At 38.7% G+C, this 16,453-nt stretch overlaps 2 protein-coding genes across 2 annotated transcripts; one reads left to right on the top strand and one right to left on the bottom strand.

Annotated features, from left to right (window-relative positions):
- Positions 1-6,265: 6,265 nt before the first annotated feature.
- On the bottom strand, positions 6,266-9,465 carry LOC122667800 (probably inactive leucine-rich repeat receptor-like protein kinase At5g48380). The gene is made up of 3 exons (XM_043864231.1): positions 9,260-9,465; positions 7,859-8,799; positions 6,266-7,569 (listed from the first exon to the last, which is right to left on the bottom strand). The coding sequence occupies exons 2-3, from the start codon at positions 8,723-8,725 to the stop codon at positions 6,553-6,555; spliced, it is 1,884 nt and encodes a 627-aa protein (XP_043720166.1). The 5' UTR covers positions 8,726-8,799; positions 9,260-9,465; the 3' UTR covers positions 6,266-6,552.
- Positions 9,466-13,725: 4,260 nt separating this feature from the next.
- On the top strand, positions 13,726-14,187 carry LOC122668661. The gene has a single exon (XM_043865199.1). It carries the CDS (start codon positions 13,726-13,728, stop codon positions 14,185-14,187), a length of 462 nt encoding a protein of 153 aa, XP_043721134.1.
- The last annotated feature ends 2,266 nt before the right edge of the window (positions 14,188-16,453 follow it).

The following is a 16,453-nucleotide window of genomic DNA, read 5'->3' as shown; positions in this document are numbered from 1 at the left end:
GGACTTGAACCACACAATGGAATTACTTTCATAATTTGTACTGAGTAAAGATTCGACAAAAAACACGTTAAATCATCTTCCCCAAATTAAACAAGTAAACAACTAAAAATAGGGAAATTTATTTGATGTGTTCATGTTGTAATTGGAACAAAGATAACTGATATTGATATCAATGGATAAATAGAGTTTGTAGCAAATCATTGTTACAAACCGAATCATTCTAAGAGGAAGATAACCAATATTGAAATCAATGGATAACTAATCTGTAGGAAAATAACTAACATTGAAACACAAAATGAACCCTACTATCAAATCATTCGTTTAATTGTCCAACTAATTTTCTATAGTGAACAAGGAGATCAATGGAAGCATTTTAATTTCTTTATTCATGACCATACTTATTGATAACAATTCCCCTTACAGTCAGAATTCTTCTCATTAATATTGAAATCAATGGATAATCAATTCAACCATTCATAACCTCATACTCAATGATTTTTTATCGGTTTCATTCAGTTCGATTTTTTGTCTAGACATCGGTTAGTTCGGTGTGGTCCATTTTCAGCTGGTCCCATCACACCCCTGTGCAAAACCAGTCCAACAAGGATCAGTTCGGTTTGGTCCAAATTTTTTCAGTCAATTTTGGTCAGTTTTATCAGTTTAGGCTAGGTTTTGACACCTCTAAGCCATGGTATGAAATTCAAAAACTATTTCAGTATAGAAATTAATTTCCCAACATGGTCTCATCAGACTACCAAAACGAAATATTTCAAAAACAATGTTAAAATTAAACTATTTTCAAACCATGTTTCGACAATAAGATCTTGATGATAAAAAATCATCTCTGTTTGGAAAACTAAATAACCTGTAAAGGGTAATTTGGTTATTTTACACCAAATTATTTTCAGACGTAGCTGAGATTGCACGTCTTCTACCATAGTTAGGCTTTCTTCCATTACCACAAACAATTGTTCGTCCTCTTTACCAAAAAAAAAAAAAAAAAAAAACAATTGTTCGTCCTCGTCATGCATGCCTCAAGGTGACAATTTGAGTGTTTACACCACCATATGGCAAAAGGAGGCAACTTGAAATTTGACAATATATAGCTATGAACAACCATAAATAAGGTTAATGGTCTTGTAGTACGTGTATAGTCGTACAATGGCCTTTTAGCCCTTCAAGGTTCAATTTTTTCAATATTAGAATATGTTTTGGAGAAAATTTCTCAATGGGGAGTGTACCGCCCATGCCCAAACATAGAGGGGCAAAATGACCACACCACCCCTCATGAAAGGTAGAAATTCCACCCCCTTAATGCCAATGTGCGCGTTCTCCTTGACCCTTGCGCTGGAACAGGGATCACCCTCCCCCATAGAGGAGCTTACCCATATATTTTATAGGAGTCCTTACCAAAAAAATATATTTTACATGAGTCATTCCAAAAGCGACAGATGTATAAGAATAAATATTTTACTAGTATTTACAAAAATAAGTGGTTGTACCTTGGCATGGTTTGAGGAATCGAAATCTGATTGCCAATTCCGGTCAAATTGGAACGATTCCCAACTTATTCAGGTCAATCCAAACTGAATTAGGGGTGCAAGTTTGGCCTTGTCGGCCTGAACCTGTCAACCCTCCCTGGCCCACCCTGAGCCCGAATAGGGCCTAAGCTGAGATATATTGACCCTGAGGGCAGGTTAGAACTAGAAATTTCTAACCCTGAGTCAGGGTCGGATCAAATCTAGGCCCAGTTAAAGGGACTCATGATTGGACTAGGGTTTAACAAAATTCGGTCCAACCCGACCCTATTGCAGCCCTAAGCTGATTATATTGGAATCGGCATAGACCAATTCTATTGCATATTCCGCTTACTTGAACCATGCACCTTGGTCAATAATATTATTTTTCTCCTCAACCAAACATGAGAAAATGTGCATCCTTACCATGTAATATTTTTTTTTAATAAAAGAGATGAAATAGAAAAATATGTACAAATACGTTTGAAATAATGTATTGCATGCTTGTACAAGGAATCATGTTATTCATGTCATGTACTACACATAATTTATTTTTATTTTTTTTTGGTTGTTGTTGTGGACTGATCATGTCAAATTTGATCACTTATTTTAATTATATTATATGTATAGCCCACAAAGTATGACTTTCACTCCTTGATTTTTCAATGATTCTCATTGAGAAATCAATACGAATGGAGTTCTGTGACCTTACTATATAATTACGACTCATTCCAACTTGTCCTAATAATTGCGATGCCGCAGTTTTGTTAGAGCTATTATTTAGTGGGCATGCCATCCACATCATTTTTATTTTGATTAAAATTTTAGATCAATCTGATGTCCCACAAACAACCGCTAGTTCGGTTGGGTGGTGGCATTGCTAGTTGGAGTATGCCCCTGGAGGTCTTGAGTTTGACTCTCCAGGTTTGCATCTATGCCATAATGGCACTTTCCCCTCCCCTTTCCTGCTCCCCCCCCTTAGTTGTAGATTGTTGGAGGTCTTGAGTTTGACTCTCCAGGTTTGCATCTATGCCATAATGGCACTTTCCCCTCCCTTTCCTGCCCCCCCACCCTTAGTTGTAGATTGTAGTTGGCCTATGGGCCCTTGTATAGGATTAACCAAAAATTAAAAAAAATAATAAAAATAAAAATCTGATGTCCCTGCGTGTCATTACCAACATTTCAAGTTTCAAAAGTCTATAAAGTTGACATTATAGGTATTTCAGAAAGAAAAAAAATATATATATATATATATATTATAAGGCACTAGCTTTGATATGAGCTTAATAAGTTTTAAAAAAAAAAGGTGTAATAACTTCAATTCTAATTCCCAAAGCAGATGTAGCTCAAATCCTCTTCACAACAGGACAGGAAAGGTGTGTGCAAGTGGGAGTGTAAAATTGAATTTTCAGGAAAGACCTGTGATTGTGAAGCAGATCTGAATAAAAACCTGAATAGGCTTGGTTAGTGTCAAGATGACCAGTTTTTTTATAATGGCATAATTGAACTGATCTTAAAGATTATGCCTAGGCAGATTAATTTTCATAATACAATTGGTTATGATTGGAACTCCTTCGTAACCCTAATCTCTTCTCTCCAACCCCCCCCCCTAATTCTCATAAACTTAGGTCTACTAACAAATCAAATCATTTGAGATGCCCAAAGATTAGCAAAAGACTACTATGCCTCTCTCTCTCTCTCTCAATTTACCCCAAAACAGCTACATATAATCCATACCAGAGGGAGACAAGTATTGCAAGCTCATAAGGCTACATATAATCCACACTAGAGGGTGAGAGTTACCACAAAAATGATAAAATATTTCTTTCTTCATTGGTTCATCTACAGCAAATTTTAGGTTCTCAGGTTTATACCAAGTGAAAATAAAGAGTTTCAGTTTGGTAGTGAATTCACAAACCAAAACCTGACTTATACGTTTAATTATCAGAACAAAACATATTCTCATTATAAAATCAAAAAGAAGAAAAAGGTATGAAACCCAGAAGGGGGGAGAGAGATGGGAGAGGTGGACTGTGATGGTGATTAACAGTGGGTGGGTCTGAAATGATAAAAGAGAGAATTTCTGGACACTGAAATTAGAGCAGATTCAGTAAAGAAAGGCATTTACACCTAATGAAATTTAAAACACTGTAACATATGGAAGCAGGAAATAGTGGGCAGCATAATGTTTCTCACAAATATCTGGATTACAATGTTATGTTATATAAGTTTCACCATTTATATCGGGATAACAGTGCTATGGCAATTAAAAAGGGCCTTGAAATCCATGACTTAACCCCTTCCTCAACACCAACCCCCCCCCCCCCCAAAAAAAAAAAAGGAATAGAAAGAATCGCATGTCTACTCACTCATTCACAAAGAAATGGTTACACATAAGGCCAGGTCCATTTTGAATGAAATAATCTGGTAATCAACTTCACTTTGGGATCTTCTAACAGAAACTGCATATCTTTTGTGGACATCAGAACCCAATTTCTAGTTATGTCATCACCCATTACTTCCAACTGTTTGACCAGCCTCCGGGATTTGGCCATTAAAACAAAAGAAACTGCTATGACAATTCGAATCAGCAAGCAAGGATCCTCTGAAACCAAGAAAAATGTAATCTATGGCCCACCTAGAGGTGACAAATATAATCAACATCTGCATTTAACAATCACAGATTAAAAGGCCTCAGTTAAACAGTTTTGGATTTGTCTTAAGAGCGAACTTTGCTTTGTGATCCCTCCAAGTAAGGGATTATATTTGTAACTCCTTAATCAATTAACAACTGTTTCAAAACCTCACAATTTGTAACATCCATTTATTCATTTAGGCTGCTATTGGATGGATGACCTCGGGCGAGCATACAAAATGATAAAGTTATTCAAACCTAGGTCCAGTTGATAGACTATCACGACACAGAGGTGACGTAGTCAGATGCTTGATCATGTACATCAAATAAATGAACAAAGAAAAGATTTTGACACTTCAAGGTTAAGTTATCAAATATGGTCCCTGGTTTGCCATCATCAGATCTAAATACAGTCTGGTTGGAAGTTAAGGGAATGAACTTTAAGCAAAAACAAAAAGGAAGCTTTTCTAATTATTGCCAAAAAAGAGAGCGCAACAAGGTCAAAAAATTTATTAGTCTACTAATTCAAACGTTCAGCTGTGTTCCTTGGGTTTGAATATGAAAATTATGAATCCACTAGAAAAGTTCATTTACCATTTTTGGTTACATTCTAGGTTGGTATATTTTACACAATCATGATTACAAAAGTTTAACTTTTAATTAATAAAACTTCCCTTCATTTCCCTTCTCCATGAAAACATAAGGTTTCATATCCATTAAGCCCTGAAATATTTCACTAGTCTCCATTTGTAGTCAAAACAAAACTCTCTAGAAACAAAAATCAATGCTACACAAATACAGCAGGATTCAACAGCTTTGCCAAAAGGTCACAAAAAAGGTTATAATCTACTAGGTTTTCAATATCAGTCACATTTCACATAATAATTCAACAAATCAACTAAACAGGCTAAAATACAACACAAGGAGAAGCTACCCAGCTGACAGAATTTACCAATTTTTTGAGAGACATTACTGGACAGTCCATTACCATTCGCATGGTAAACCATTATTACTAAATAGTGACTGCTCAATGGACCATCAAACTTAAGCAATCAGATCACCCTAACAGTTCAAATCAAACAGTCTGTTGCAGGGCGGGAGAAGTACATGGTATAGAACTCAAAATCATTAAGACTTGTGTAAAAAGTGCAGTTCAAATTCAATGACTTCAAAAACATAGCAGAACTTCCAGCCACTATAAAAGAAGTCCAATCAATATGACCAATGAGATATTTGTTGTCATCTAATCAAATACCACACCATATCATACCTAATCATATTCCACTGTGGACCTGTGACTGCCAAGCTAGAACAGTTTGACATCTGGTCCAGTTTTGAATGCACTGTAATGTACAATTTTGTAGTGAAATTGAAACTTAGGTGTTTTACACCCTCATGAGTTCCCTAATTATCTTTCAAGACTATTGGAAAGGGATGCTATAGGATTTGGATATAAAGGCACTAACCTTGCTGCTTGAATAACTTCTTTTCCCAATATCACAATATAAACCAACATAAGCAATATCATAGCCGGTAAAGTTAAAAAGAATAGTCCATTTGTATCATGCATTATTTTCAGAAGTAATTTCAATCATAAATCAACAAAAACCTGTGAATTAAGGACACGCCTACTTTTCATTTTCTGGCTGACTCCAAAAACATAGGACCAATACTCATGAAAACATTGCATTGCAATTCATTTTTTTTATTTAAATAAGGAATAAAAAAATGAGAAGGCATGCCACGGTGCAATGGTAAGGTTGGTCTATTGCACCCTAGTGGTCATGGGTTCAAGTCGGGAAACAGCCTTCCGAGACCCAGCAATGGCAGGAGCCTCGTGCACTGGGTACGCCCTTCTAATAAAAGAAGGGGAGGGAAGGAGTGGGGAAGGGAAAAATAATTATGTATTGGCATGAAAAAAAAAAGAATAAATTAAGGTATGTGAGCAGGGGACCACGGGGTCTGCCTGTCCACAAATTCGGGCCCTACCCAATCTGCCATGTACATTCTGGAAAGTTTTCCCCTAAATATCTGCACATGTTCTCTGTGTCTGGTTATCAGATTCTCCATTTTAGACAAATTGTATCTATGTCCTTGCCACACAGCAACAAAAAGGAAAGAGACTACCTCTCTACGATTCTTATAGGTATCCCTTAAACAGAAAGACATAATGGGACAAGATATACAAGTCGAGAAGAGAGTGAATAATCTCTTGAGGCCGCTGGATAATTAGAAAATATACAAGTAAGCTTCCAACTTCAGAAGGCTAAAAGCAATATTTAAAACTCTATAAACATAAGGAGCAAGCATTCTGTTGAAAAGCTACACCAAGGAAATTATGCATTGATTATGGAGTTTCCATTTGGCGTCTAGAATTACATTTTACTTTATCGTACCTTCTCAGTGTAGCTCTTTCATTTCCATAGCGACAATAAGCTCGTCAGGGTAATCAACATTACTCGTGTCAGATGGCACCCAAATCTCATCATCAACTGTGAAATTGTATCTCTCACCAATAGCTCTAAGAAGCTGGTACACTTCAAACATTGTAGGTCTTTCCTTGGGAGTTGGCAGGACACAATTGCGTCCAACTTTAAGAAACTGGAAAAGCTCACCATCAAAACCCTTCCTAACCAATGATTTATCAATGGCATCCTGGAGATTAGAGTTATAGGACAGCTGTGTAACCCACTCCGCCAAATTCCCTTTGAAGCTTTCAGGGGCATTAGCAACATGGGTAGGTTTCTCACCAGTAACCAATTCAAGAAGAACAGTTCCAAAACTGAAAACATCCCCCTTAGGAGTAGCAACAAGTGTCCGCGGGTATTCTGGAGCAACATAGCCCAAGTCCCCAAACTCCCCATTCACAAAAGTGCTCAAGTGAGTGTCAATTGGATTCATGAGTCTAGCTAGCCCAAAATCAGATATTTTTGGCTCAAAATCCTGATCCAATAAGATGCACTTTGAGCTTATGTTTCGATGTATAATGCGGGGATTGCAGCTATGATGGAGCCATGCTAGACCTCTGGCAGCCCCTATCGCAATTCTAAGCCTTAGGGGCCAGTCCATAGCCCTTCCCTCAGGTCCCACGGCATGTAGACGATCATAGAGGGTCCCATTTGACATATGCTTATAAACCAGAAGCTTCTCCTTCTTTGCCACACAAAAACCCATGAGTGGAACCAAGTTACGTTGTTTTACATTCCCCAGAGTAGTCATCTCAGAAATAAACTCTTTCTCAGAGCGTTGAGAGTCTTGCAACCTCTTAACCATTAGGGCAGAGCCATCTGGGAGCACTGCCTTGTACATTGTCCCTGTTCTTCCAGACCCAATGATATTATCTTTGCTGAAATTGTTAGTAGCCTTCATCAGATCATTCAACCTCATTTTCGAAACTGACCTCTCGAACATGGAAACCTGGAAAACACAATTTCCCCTTCAGCACTTTGTAGCAAAAGTATCTCTAGATGGAAATTAAAAAATTAAGAAAACATATAAATGAGAAGAAAGAACCTCAGGTACCAGAAAGCTTCTTTCCTTTGGTTGTGGTATGTGTGGGTACGTACATGCTTGTGTGATGTATGTGTCTGCTTCTTTTTTTTTTTTTCAGGTGCATGTGCATCAATCAAGTAGGTAGGGGTGGAGGTAAGCTGAAGGAACAATAATCTTTAAAGGATCCTAAGTGAGACAGATTAGATCAGCTTACCTTGATGCCTTTGATTCCCTTTAAACTCCTGGCCCACTTGTTTCCATCAGGGTCATCATCTTTCTTCTTAATGGACACTTTACGCGACCAGAAGAAAAGGGCAACTCCAACAACAAACAATGTAACAGCCACCCCAGCAATTGTCGATCCAACAACTACTGCACCCTGAGATTTACTCTGGATCGCCTTGCAAGGATCCAAAGGTTTCCCACACAGTCCTAGATTATTTGCATAGCTATCTGCTGTAATTGTAGCATTGACAAAGGTGGGAACTTGCCCAGACAACTGATTATTTGTAACAGTAAATGTCTTTATCCGAGTGAGCAGGCCAAGTTGCAGAGGGATCTGACCAGTTAATCGGTTGTTGTCAAGTTTCAGGATATTCAGATAGGTACAGTTTACCAAGCTCAGTGGGATCTCACCAGTGAAGCCATTTGAAGAGAGATCAAGAGATGTCACATACGGAAGCCTTTTAGAGATGTCCGATGGAATGGATCCAGTGAAATTGTTGCTAGAAAGATCTAAACCTGTCAAGCTAGTGCAGTTCTCAATACCCCGAGGGAACTGGCCCTTCAACCCCATGTCTGAGAGCCTGATGTTTAAGACTCTATTCTCATCAGGGTGCCAGCACTCGATGCCAGTAAATTTGCAGATGTACCCCTCTGTATTATTGTTAAAAAGCCATGACGAGTTTAGGTAGTTTAAAGGGTCTTCCACCGAGTCTTTTAGAGTCCTCAAGCAATAAATATCAGTTGCGGTACCATAGCCTGTACTAATACTCAACAAGAAGCAAATAAATACATGAAGGAGCGCAGCCACAGCTCTGTTATTCATGGTCACTTGCATGAGTAACCCTTTCTTTTCCATAAAATACTAAACCCTGAAAACTAGCTTCACTTGAACTCAATTTCCATCACCCATCAGAATCAACGAAGATACAACTACACCCACAGATAAAAAATAACAAAATATAATTATCATCAAAGATACTCTGCCATTCCAAACAACACTGATAGAAGAAACGCCTGAACCGCAAAACCCTAACCCCAAAAAAACACAAATAACAAACAAAGAATTTGAAAATTCTACACACTGAGGACAAGAAGAGAAGAAAAAAAAAATACAGACAAAATTGAAGGCTATCCAGATGAAAAGGGAAAAGGAATAATTTACAGTTAAGCAATAATAAAAGAAGAAATCAACTAAAATTCTTGATTTCACACAGAATTACAAACGATGATGACCTAATAGAGGCAGAGGTCCAGAAACTGCCTCTTTCAGACACCCCAGAACTCTTAAACCCAATCTGATTCTCTTACTTACAACCCCCCATCAACATAAACTAGATTCAGAGATACCCAGATGGAGAAATCGAGAAATTTAAGTAATTAGAAAACTGACCTGCTATTGCCATGCCAATCCATACCAGTGCTTAGAAAGAAATAGAACTCATCACCCAAAACCTAAAGCTATGAGAATTCGAATCCGCAAGGAAACATCGCTCATAGTCACGTAGACTTTCGGGGATCTATCTTTCCAACCACCCGAAGACCTCAAAAATCCAAAAAGGCAGGTCTCGTTCGGACAATTCAAAGCTTGCTGCAATAACAGTAAATACCAAAAGGCAATTACCGTGAGAGTAGAAAAGGATTGGTCAAATGAAATAAATATGAATAAAAAACAACATCGATTCCACTTCGTTTAGCTCTTTTTTTTTAACTGGTTTGGACTGTTGGAGCTTTGAATGAGACGAAGAATCGGGTCAATCACGACATGCCATTTTTCTGGCTAAGCAATACGACTGGATGTAAGACGAGTGCTTTGACCCTCTGCCTCAAAAATTTTTAGTTACGAGTTCAGACTCTCTGGTCTCAGACTCTTTGTTTGCGTTCACACGTTAAGATATCTGTCTACATGAGACCGGTGGAAGCACGATTTTAGTGCACGATATGAGATCGGGTATTGATCATCTTTAAAATCGAAACAATATTAGTATGAATCAATCATATCAGACAAATGAGATCGGGTATTGATCATCTTTGAAATCGAAATAATATTAGTATGAATCAATCATATCAGACAAACTTACCCCAGGGTTTCCTTAAAAGTGAGTTTTCTTGATTTACCTAAGGGTGTTAAATTATCTGATTTGGATTAAAAAGTCTTAATTTTGAAACCATAATCGAATCATATTTAACGATTTCATGGTTTGGTTCGATTTGGATAAACGGTTATTTTTTGCTTTTGGCACATTTATGTACATCTAAGGAGGTTAAATGGTCCGGTTCGATTTGAATCATTTAATTAAACGGTCTCAATTTTGAAACCATAATTGAACTGTTTATTAAATTGTTTCATGGTTTCAGTTTAAATGGTTCAGTTTGGTTTCGGTTTATTTTGACACCCTTAATTTTACTCATTGTCTGTACAGTTCCACCGATACGGTATCGGCTAGGTATTGTTATCGATCACCTTCAAAACCGTGCAGTATCGATCGTATCGGATGGTCTAATACCGATACCTCAAATCATGGTTGGAAGATGTTCGATGCACCCCAGAACTAGACATGTGACCGAGATACTGTTTGGATTGCGAGAATAGATGCACACCACCGAGCTGAAAATCCTTCTTTCCAGCAGCTCGATCCCATGGGACCTGGGTATGACCCGTATGGATAGATAATCGGACCCAAAACCTAAAGAAAGCCGTGCTCAATACTCTTATTTGAGAGTCAAGACGAAAGGAAGTCTGGCTTATCAATGCTGTGATTCTGAAACATGCACGACAGGTAGATCATGTATGTTAATCTCAAATAATCTAATTTAATCAATGACCTAACACCAGGTTGATTGGCCTAATGAAACATCTTGTCGTGCGATGTGATACGATGAGGATGATGAAGCATTTTGACCGTTGGATATCTAAGAAAGTGTTATAGATTGGTCAAATGTTAAATTTTAGACTTAAATTCAATCATATATCCTCCCATGGGCTAGCTTAATTCTTCTTTTTGACACTCGAGTCATCTATAGAATTGCATAATGGTTTTAAGAATTGGAATTGAATGAGATTGGGTTCAATCCGATCCCCAATTGTGAAAATTTCTCACTTTGTATGTAATATCCCAAATCCTTATTCTTTATCTTATGTTTTTAGGACACTGAAGAGCAGAGGGATTTCTATTTTGCGACAGTTGTACAGAACCTGAGAAGTCATGAGTGTCAGAGGTGAGTCTTATATAAATGTACTAGTAAAGTTGCACGTGTTTGCTTTTTTTCATGTATGAATCACCGAAATGAACACCCAACATTTTAGATGTTTTCTTAAATAATAAAATTTTTTCTATTGTACATTTTTTTTTTTGTAAGATAAGATGGGATTATTTTATACATTGGAAAATGGGGTTTTATAGATTGTTCAACGAAAAATGGGATTATTTTACTCTCTCTTTCTAATTTCTAATTAATAATAATTATCTCTTATTGAATTTTATTTGAAAAAACGTGAGAAAACTAAGTAAGTAAACGATTGGTCCCTTAATTTTTATAAAAGAATAATTAATGTAACATTGATGAGGGTTTATTAATGGAGAAAGAATTTAATTTAGCTGAAAAATTATAACAATTAATAATTAATAATTAATGAAGGGTATTTTCAAAATTATAACAATTAATTGAGGGGGGGTTTATCGATTGTTCAAGTAATAATGGATAATATTGTACATTTTTTTTTTGGTAAGATAAGATGGGATTATTTTATACATTGGAAAATGGGGTTTTATACATTGTTCAATGAAAAATGGGATTATTTTACTCTCTCTTTATAATTTCTAATTTTTAATTAATAATTAATAATAATTACCTCTTATTGAATTTATCTAAAAAAACGTGAGAAAACTGAGTAGGGAAACGATTGGTCCATTAATTTTTATAAAAGAATAATTAATGTAACATTGAGGGGGGTTTATTAATAGAGGAAGAATTTAATTTAACTAAAAATTATAACAATTAATAATTAATGAAGGGTATTTTTTTGGGCTTATTGATATTGTTGAAGGGTATTTTTGGTATGAAAAGATTTGCCATGACTTTTGAGTTTCTACATTTATAATATAATAAATGATAGTAAATGATATGATATGATATGATAATATGATAATATGATAGTATGATATGATATGATAATATGATAGTATGATATGATATGATATGATAGTATGATATGATTTATGCTGTGTGGAATCTTAAATATTATAGGGCTCACACATATATCAATTTATTTTAATTACAATTGTGTTATATGTTAAATGATGTTGGTATATGGGTAATTAAGTTCTTATATGGATACTAGTGGCAATCTCGTAATCATATACTTGATCAATGGTTTGCTGAACATATTAAGGCTTGGAGTGTTATTACTATATTATTATATGATGTATGGTATTCAGATCTTCTATTGTCGAGGATTGTCCTGTCATCGTCCTGCCATGTTCCGTGAGGTTGACATCTGTCCTTATCCTACTCAAACGTTCAACATTCAAATGCTTGCAAAATTGAGGACTTCCGGTTTATGCTCATAGCAAAACCAAACCGACCGACCACAATAGACCAAACCTGACCGGTCGGCTTGGGTTTCAAAAGAAAAAGGAAACCTAGACTTTCCCCCTTGTGAACATGAATGCAGACGGGGCCAGGGTCCTGATGGATTTTTGGATCACTTTTATGCTTCCTGCTGGGACATTATCAAATCAAATCTTTGTGCGAATGTGAGAGAAATTTTCTCAGGAGGAAACATTTTGAAAGCAGTCAACTCAACATTGATCTCTCTCATTCCGAAAAGGGAGGATCCAAAGGAGTGTTTGCACTTCAGGCCAATCAATCTATGTAACTTTGTTTACAAGATCATTACTAAAGTGAAACGTTCTCGTATTTGCAGGATCTTGCCTAAGCTCATATCCCCCGAACAAAGTGTTTTTGTTCAGGGGAGGTCGAACCCCAATCGTGAAATCCAATTTGAATCCCTTCTTCCCTCTCCTCTTCTTCATCTCCTCACCGCGATGGACCCGTTAACAACATCTTCTTCCACTCCTCTTCTTCATCTCCTCTGCAACCTATCTTCTTCTTCTAGTTTGCAACCTCTCATCTGCAACCTCTGCAATAGCACAAATCGTCTTCCGAGAATCATTGGTGGAACCATTTGCCCCTCTCATCTTCTTCTATCAGACCATATCCGACACATGTGATCATAACAGTTTTCTTTCCTATTTTCCATTGATTGCAATCCCATCCAATCCGATTGCAATCTCATCCAATCCCTCATGATCCTCTCTCAATCTTCCATACATAGCATTGCAATCTTGTAATCCCATATGATCCTCACTCAATCCTATATGCATGGCATTGTAATCTTCTAATTATGGTTGTATATCTTGGGTGATTGACTCTCCAACTTGTGGACTGCATCACCTATATACTACACTCTCTATTTGTAATCTTTAAGCTAAGAAAATATTCAATCAATATACACATTCTATCATGGTATCATAAGCCAGCAGCTCCAACGAGCAAAGAATCCTTTTTTTTCTTTTCACTTCTCTAAGCTTCCCACGTTCTCTCTTCTTTGGCCATCATGGGCTCTCCTCATCCCTCCACCCCAAGCTCTTCCACTCTCTCCTCCTCTATTACCCCTACACCTAGTCTTTCACAAATCCTCTTCATTAAGCTATCATCCAAGATTTTGTGTATTGGAAGACCCAAATAGTACCATATCTCAAAGGCTAGTGATTTTATGGCTATGTCACTGCCTCCAATCCCTACCCCAAGGATGCTTCGCAGGTTGAACAATGGGAGGAAAAAGACTCCTCGATCATGAGTATTCTCATTTCTTCTCTATCAGATGAGGCCATGTCTCTTGCAGTTGGCCGCGCAACCAGTAAGGAACTATGGGACGCTCTCCATGCGGCCTATAGTAATGCTTCTACCCCAAGGATCTTATCCATTAATGCCGCACTTCAACAACTTGTTCAAAAGCCAGATGAGACTGTCACACAATTTTTGAGTAGGGCCAAGGCTCTCTCTGATGACCTAAGTGCTGCCGGCAAACCCCTCCCACCGGAGGACCTCTATCTCCATATTTTTTATGCTCTACTCGCTGAGTTTCAGCCACTCGTGCCAACTATAATGGATCGCCAAGAGCCGATCAGTTACACGGATATGTATGGTCTCCTAGTCAGCCATGAATATTTGCTTCAATCTCGCCAAGCCGTTGTGGACCCAGCTGCCAATGCTACTGCGAATATGACTCAATACAATCGGGGCACTCCTACCTAGCCCTTTGGCCGTGGCACTCCTACTGGTCGCGGTCGGGGCAGGGGTGGTGGTGGCCGTCCAAATGGACCCAGTGGTTTTGACAGATCCAATGCCTATGCGCATAGCTCTTGCACTATCTGTGGGCGTACAAATCATCAAGCCCCTACCTGCTACTACAAGAACAAGAACATTGGCCAACCATCTACACAAAATCCATCTCCATCCACCTATGTTGCTACTTCCAACCCTCCATTACTGCCCACCCCACAACCTTATAACCACCCTAATCAAATCCATGCCATTCCAAACCAAAGCCATACACATCCCAACCCACCCCAACCGTACTACCCCCCACATCATGGCCATTACCCCCCACCCACTGGGAACCCGAACCTAGCATCATGGATCCCTGACACTGGGGCCACTCATCATGCGACCCCTGACTTGCAGTCACTTTCCTCCTATGCTCCCTATAATGGTAAGCACAGTTTGTCCATTGGTGATGGTAACTCTCTTCCTATTTCTCACATTGGTACTTCTTTTATTCCATCTTCGTCCCGCTCTTTGTCTCTTTCTGATATTTTGCATGTACCTTCTTTGTCTCATTCCTTACTTTCTATAAATAAATTCGCTACTGACAACAACGTTTTCTTTGAATTTCATGCCACTCATTTCCATGTGAAGGATCCGATCTCCAATTGCATTCTTCTTACGAGGCCTAGCAGAGACGGACTCTATCATCTACCATCTCCATCGCCATTACCTCCCTCCACCAATCTTGCACAGGTTTCCATTTATGATCGCTGGCACCAACGTTTGGGTCACCCACTTGACCGCTCTCTTCGTCTTATGGTTAAGGACATTAAGTTACCTTTGTCTCCGCATTTATGTTCAGCATGTTAAATGGGCAAGTCAAGCCGTTTGACACTTCGTGAATCTCATAATCGTAGCAGTTCTCCTTTGTTTTTAATTTTTAGTGACATTTGGGGACCTTCTCCCACTGTTTCATTTGAAGGACATCGTTATTTCTTACTTTTTGTGGATGACTATACCTGCTTTATTTGGTTTTACCCTCTTAAGGCCAAATCAGATGCCTTCTCTATTTTTAAGCAATTTCAAGCATTGGCAGAATGCCAGTTCTCTACCACAATAAAAATGTGCAAACTGATTGCGGGGGAGTTCCACTCTCTCCACTCTTATTTCGCCACTCTTGGCATAAATCACAGAATTTCTTGCCCTCACACGCGTGAACAACAAGGCACCGTTGAAAGGCGTAAACCCCATATTGTTGAGACCGGCCTGACCCTTATGCATCAGGCCTCTGTTCCTCAACTTTATTGGGATTATGCCTTTGAAACGGTTGTCTATCTCATTAATAGAATGCCCACTCCCACTCTTGGGGATCTCTCTCCATATCAACTTCTCACATCTAATGCACCTGATTACAACTTTCTTAAAATTTTTGGGTGCCTTTGCTTTCCTTTTCTTCGCCCCTACAATAATCATAAAGTTGATCCTCGGTCTGCTCAATGCATTTTTCTTGGGTATAGTTCCCATCACCATGGCTACCGGTGCATGCATATTGAATCACATCGCATTTACATTACAAGACATGTGCGTTTTGATGAGCTTCGCTTTCCCTTCCGTGAATCCAATGTGACACCCATCCCCACTTCCCCAACCCCATCTTGGACTTCCCTACCCATTAATATCCTACCCGATCCACCACAACCACATCCTCCCAATACCCAATCACCATCCCCTACTCCACCCCTCCCTCCTACCGAAACCCGTATCCCCCTCCCCTAGTCCATTACCTTCCCCAACCCCAACCCCACCATCATCCCCTCCACGCCGCACACGCCTACTCAGTGAGTTATATGCTGATCCCTCCACCGCTTCTCATGCCTATTTTACCCCAATAGCCCCAGCTCCACCACATCCACCCACCACCGAACCCATAGAACCCACTTGTTACAGTTAGGCTGTGAAGGCCCCACTATGGCGTCAAGCCATGTCTGATGAGTTTGCTGCTTTACTAAGGAATGGCACATGGTCATTGGTCCCCCCCCCTACTAATGCAAATTTGGTTGGCTGGAAGTGGGTGTACAGGATCAAACATAAGGCAGATGGGTCTATTGAACGGTACAAGGCGCGCCTTGTGGCCAAAGGATTTCACCAGCCGCAGGGCTTGGATTATGATAAAACGTTTAGCCCGGTCGTCAAATCCACCACAATTCGGACAGTACATACCCTAGCAGTGTGTAAAGGATGGGGTGTTCGCCAA

The sequence above is a fragment of the Telopea speciosissima genome, chromosome 7, assembly GCF_018873765.1.
Source record: "Telopea speciosissima isolate NSW1024214 ecotype Mountain lineage chromosome 7, Tspe_v1, whole genome shotgun sequence".
In the NCBI taxonomy this organism is placed as follows: Eukaryota; Viridiplantae; Streptophyta; class Magnoliopsida; order Proteales; family Proteaceae; genus Telopea; species Telopea speciosissima.
This window is presented reverse-complemented; position numbering and strand designations above follow the sequence as displayed.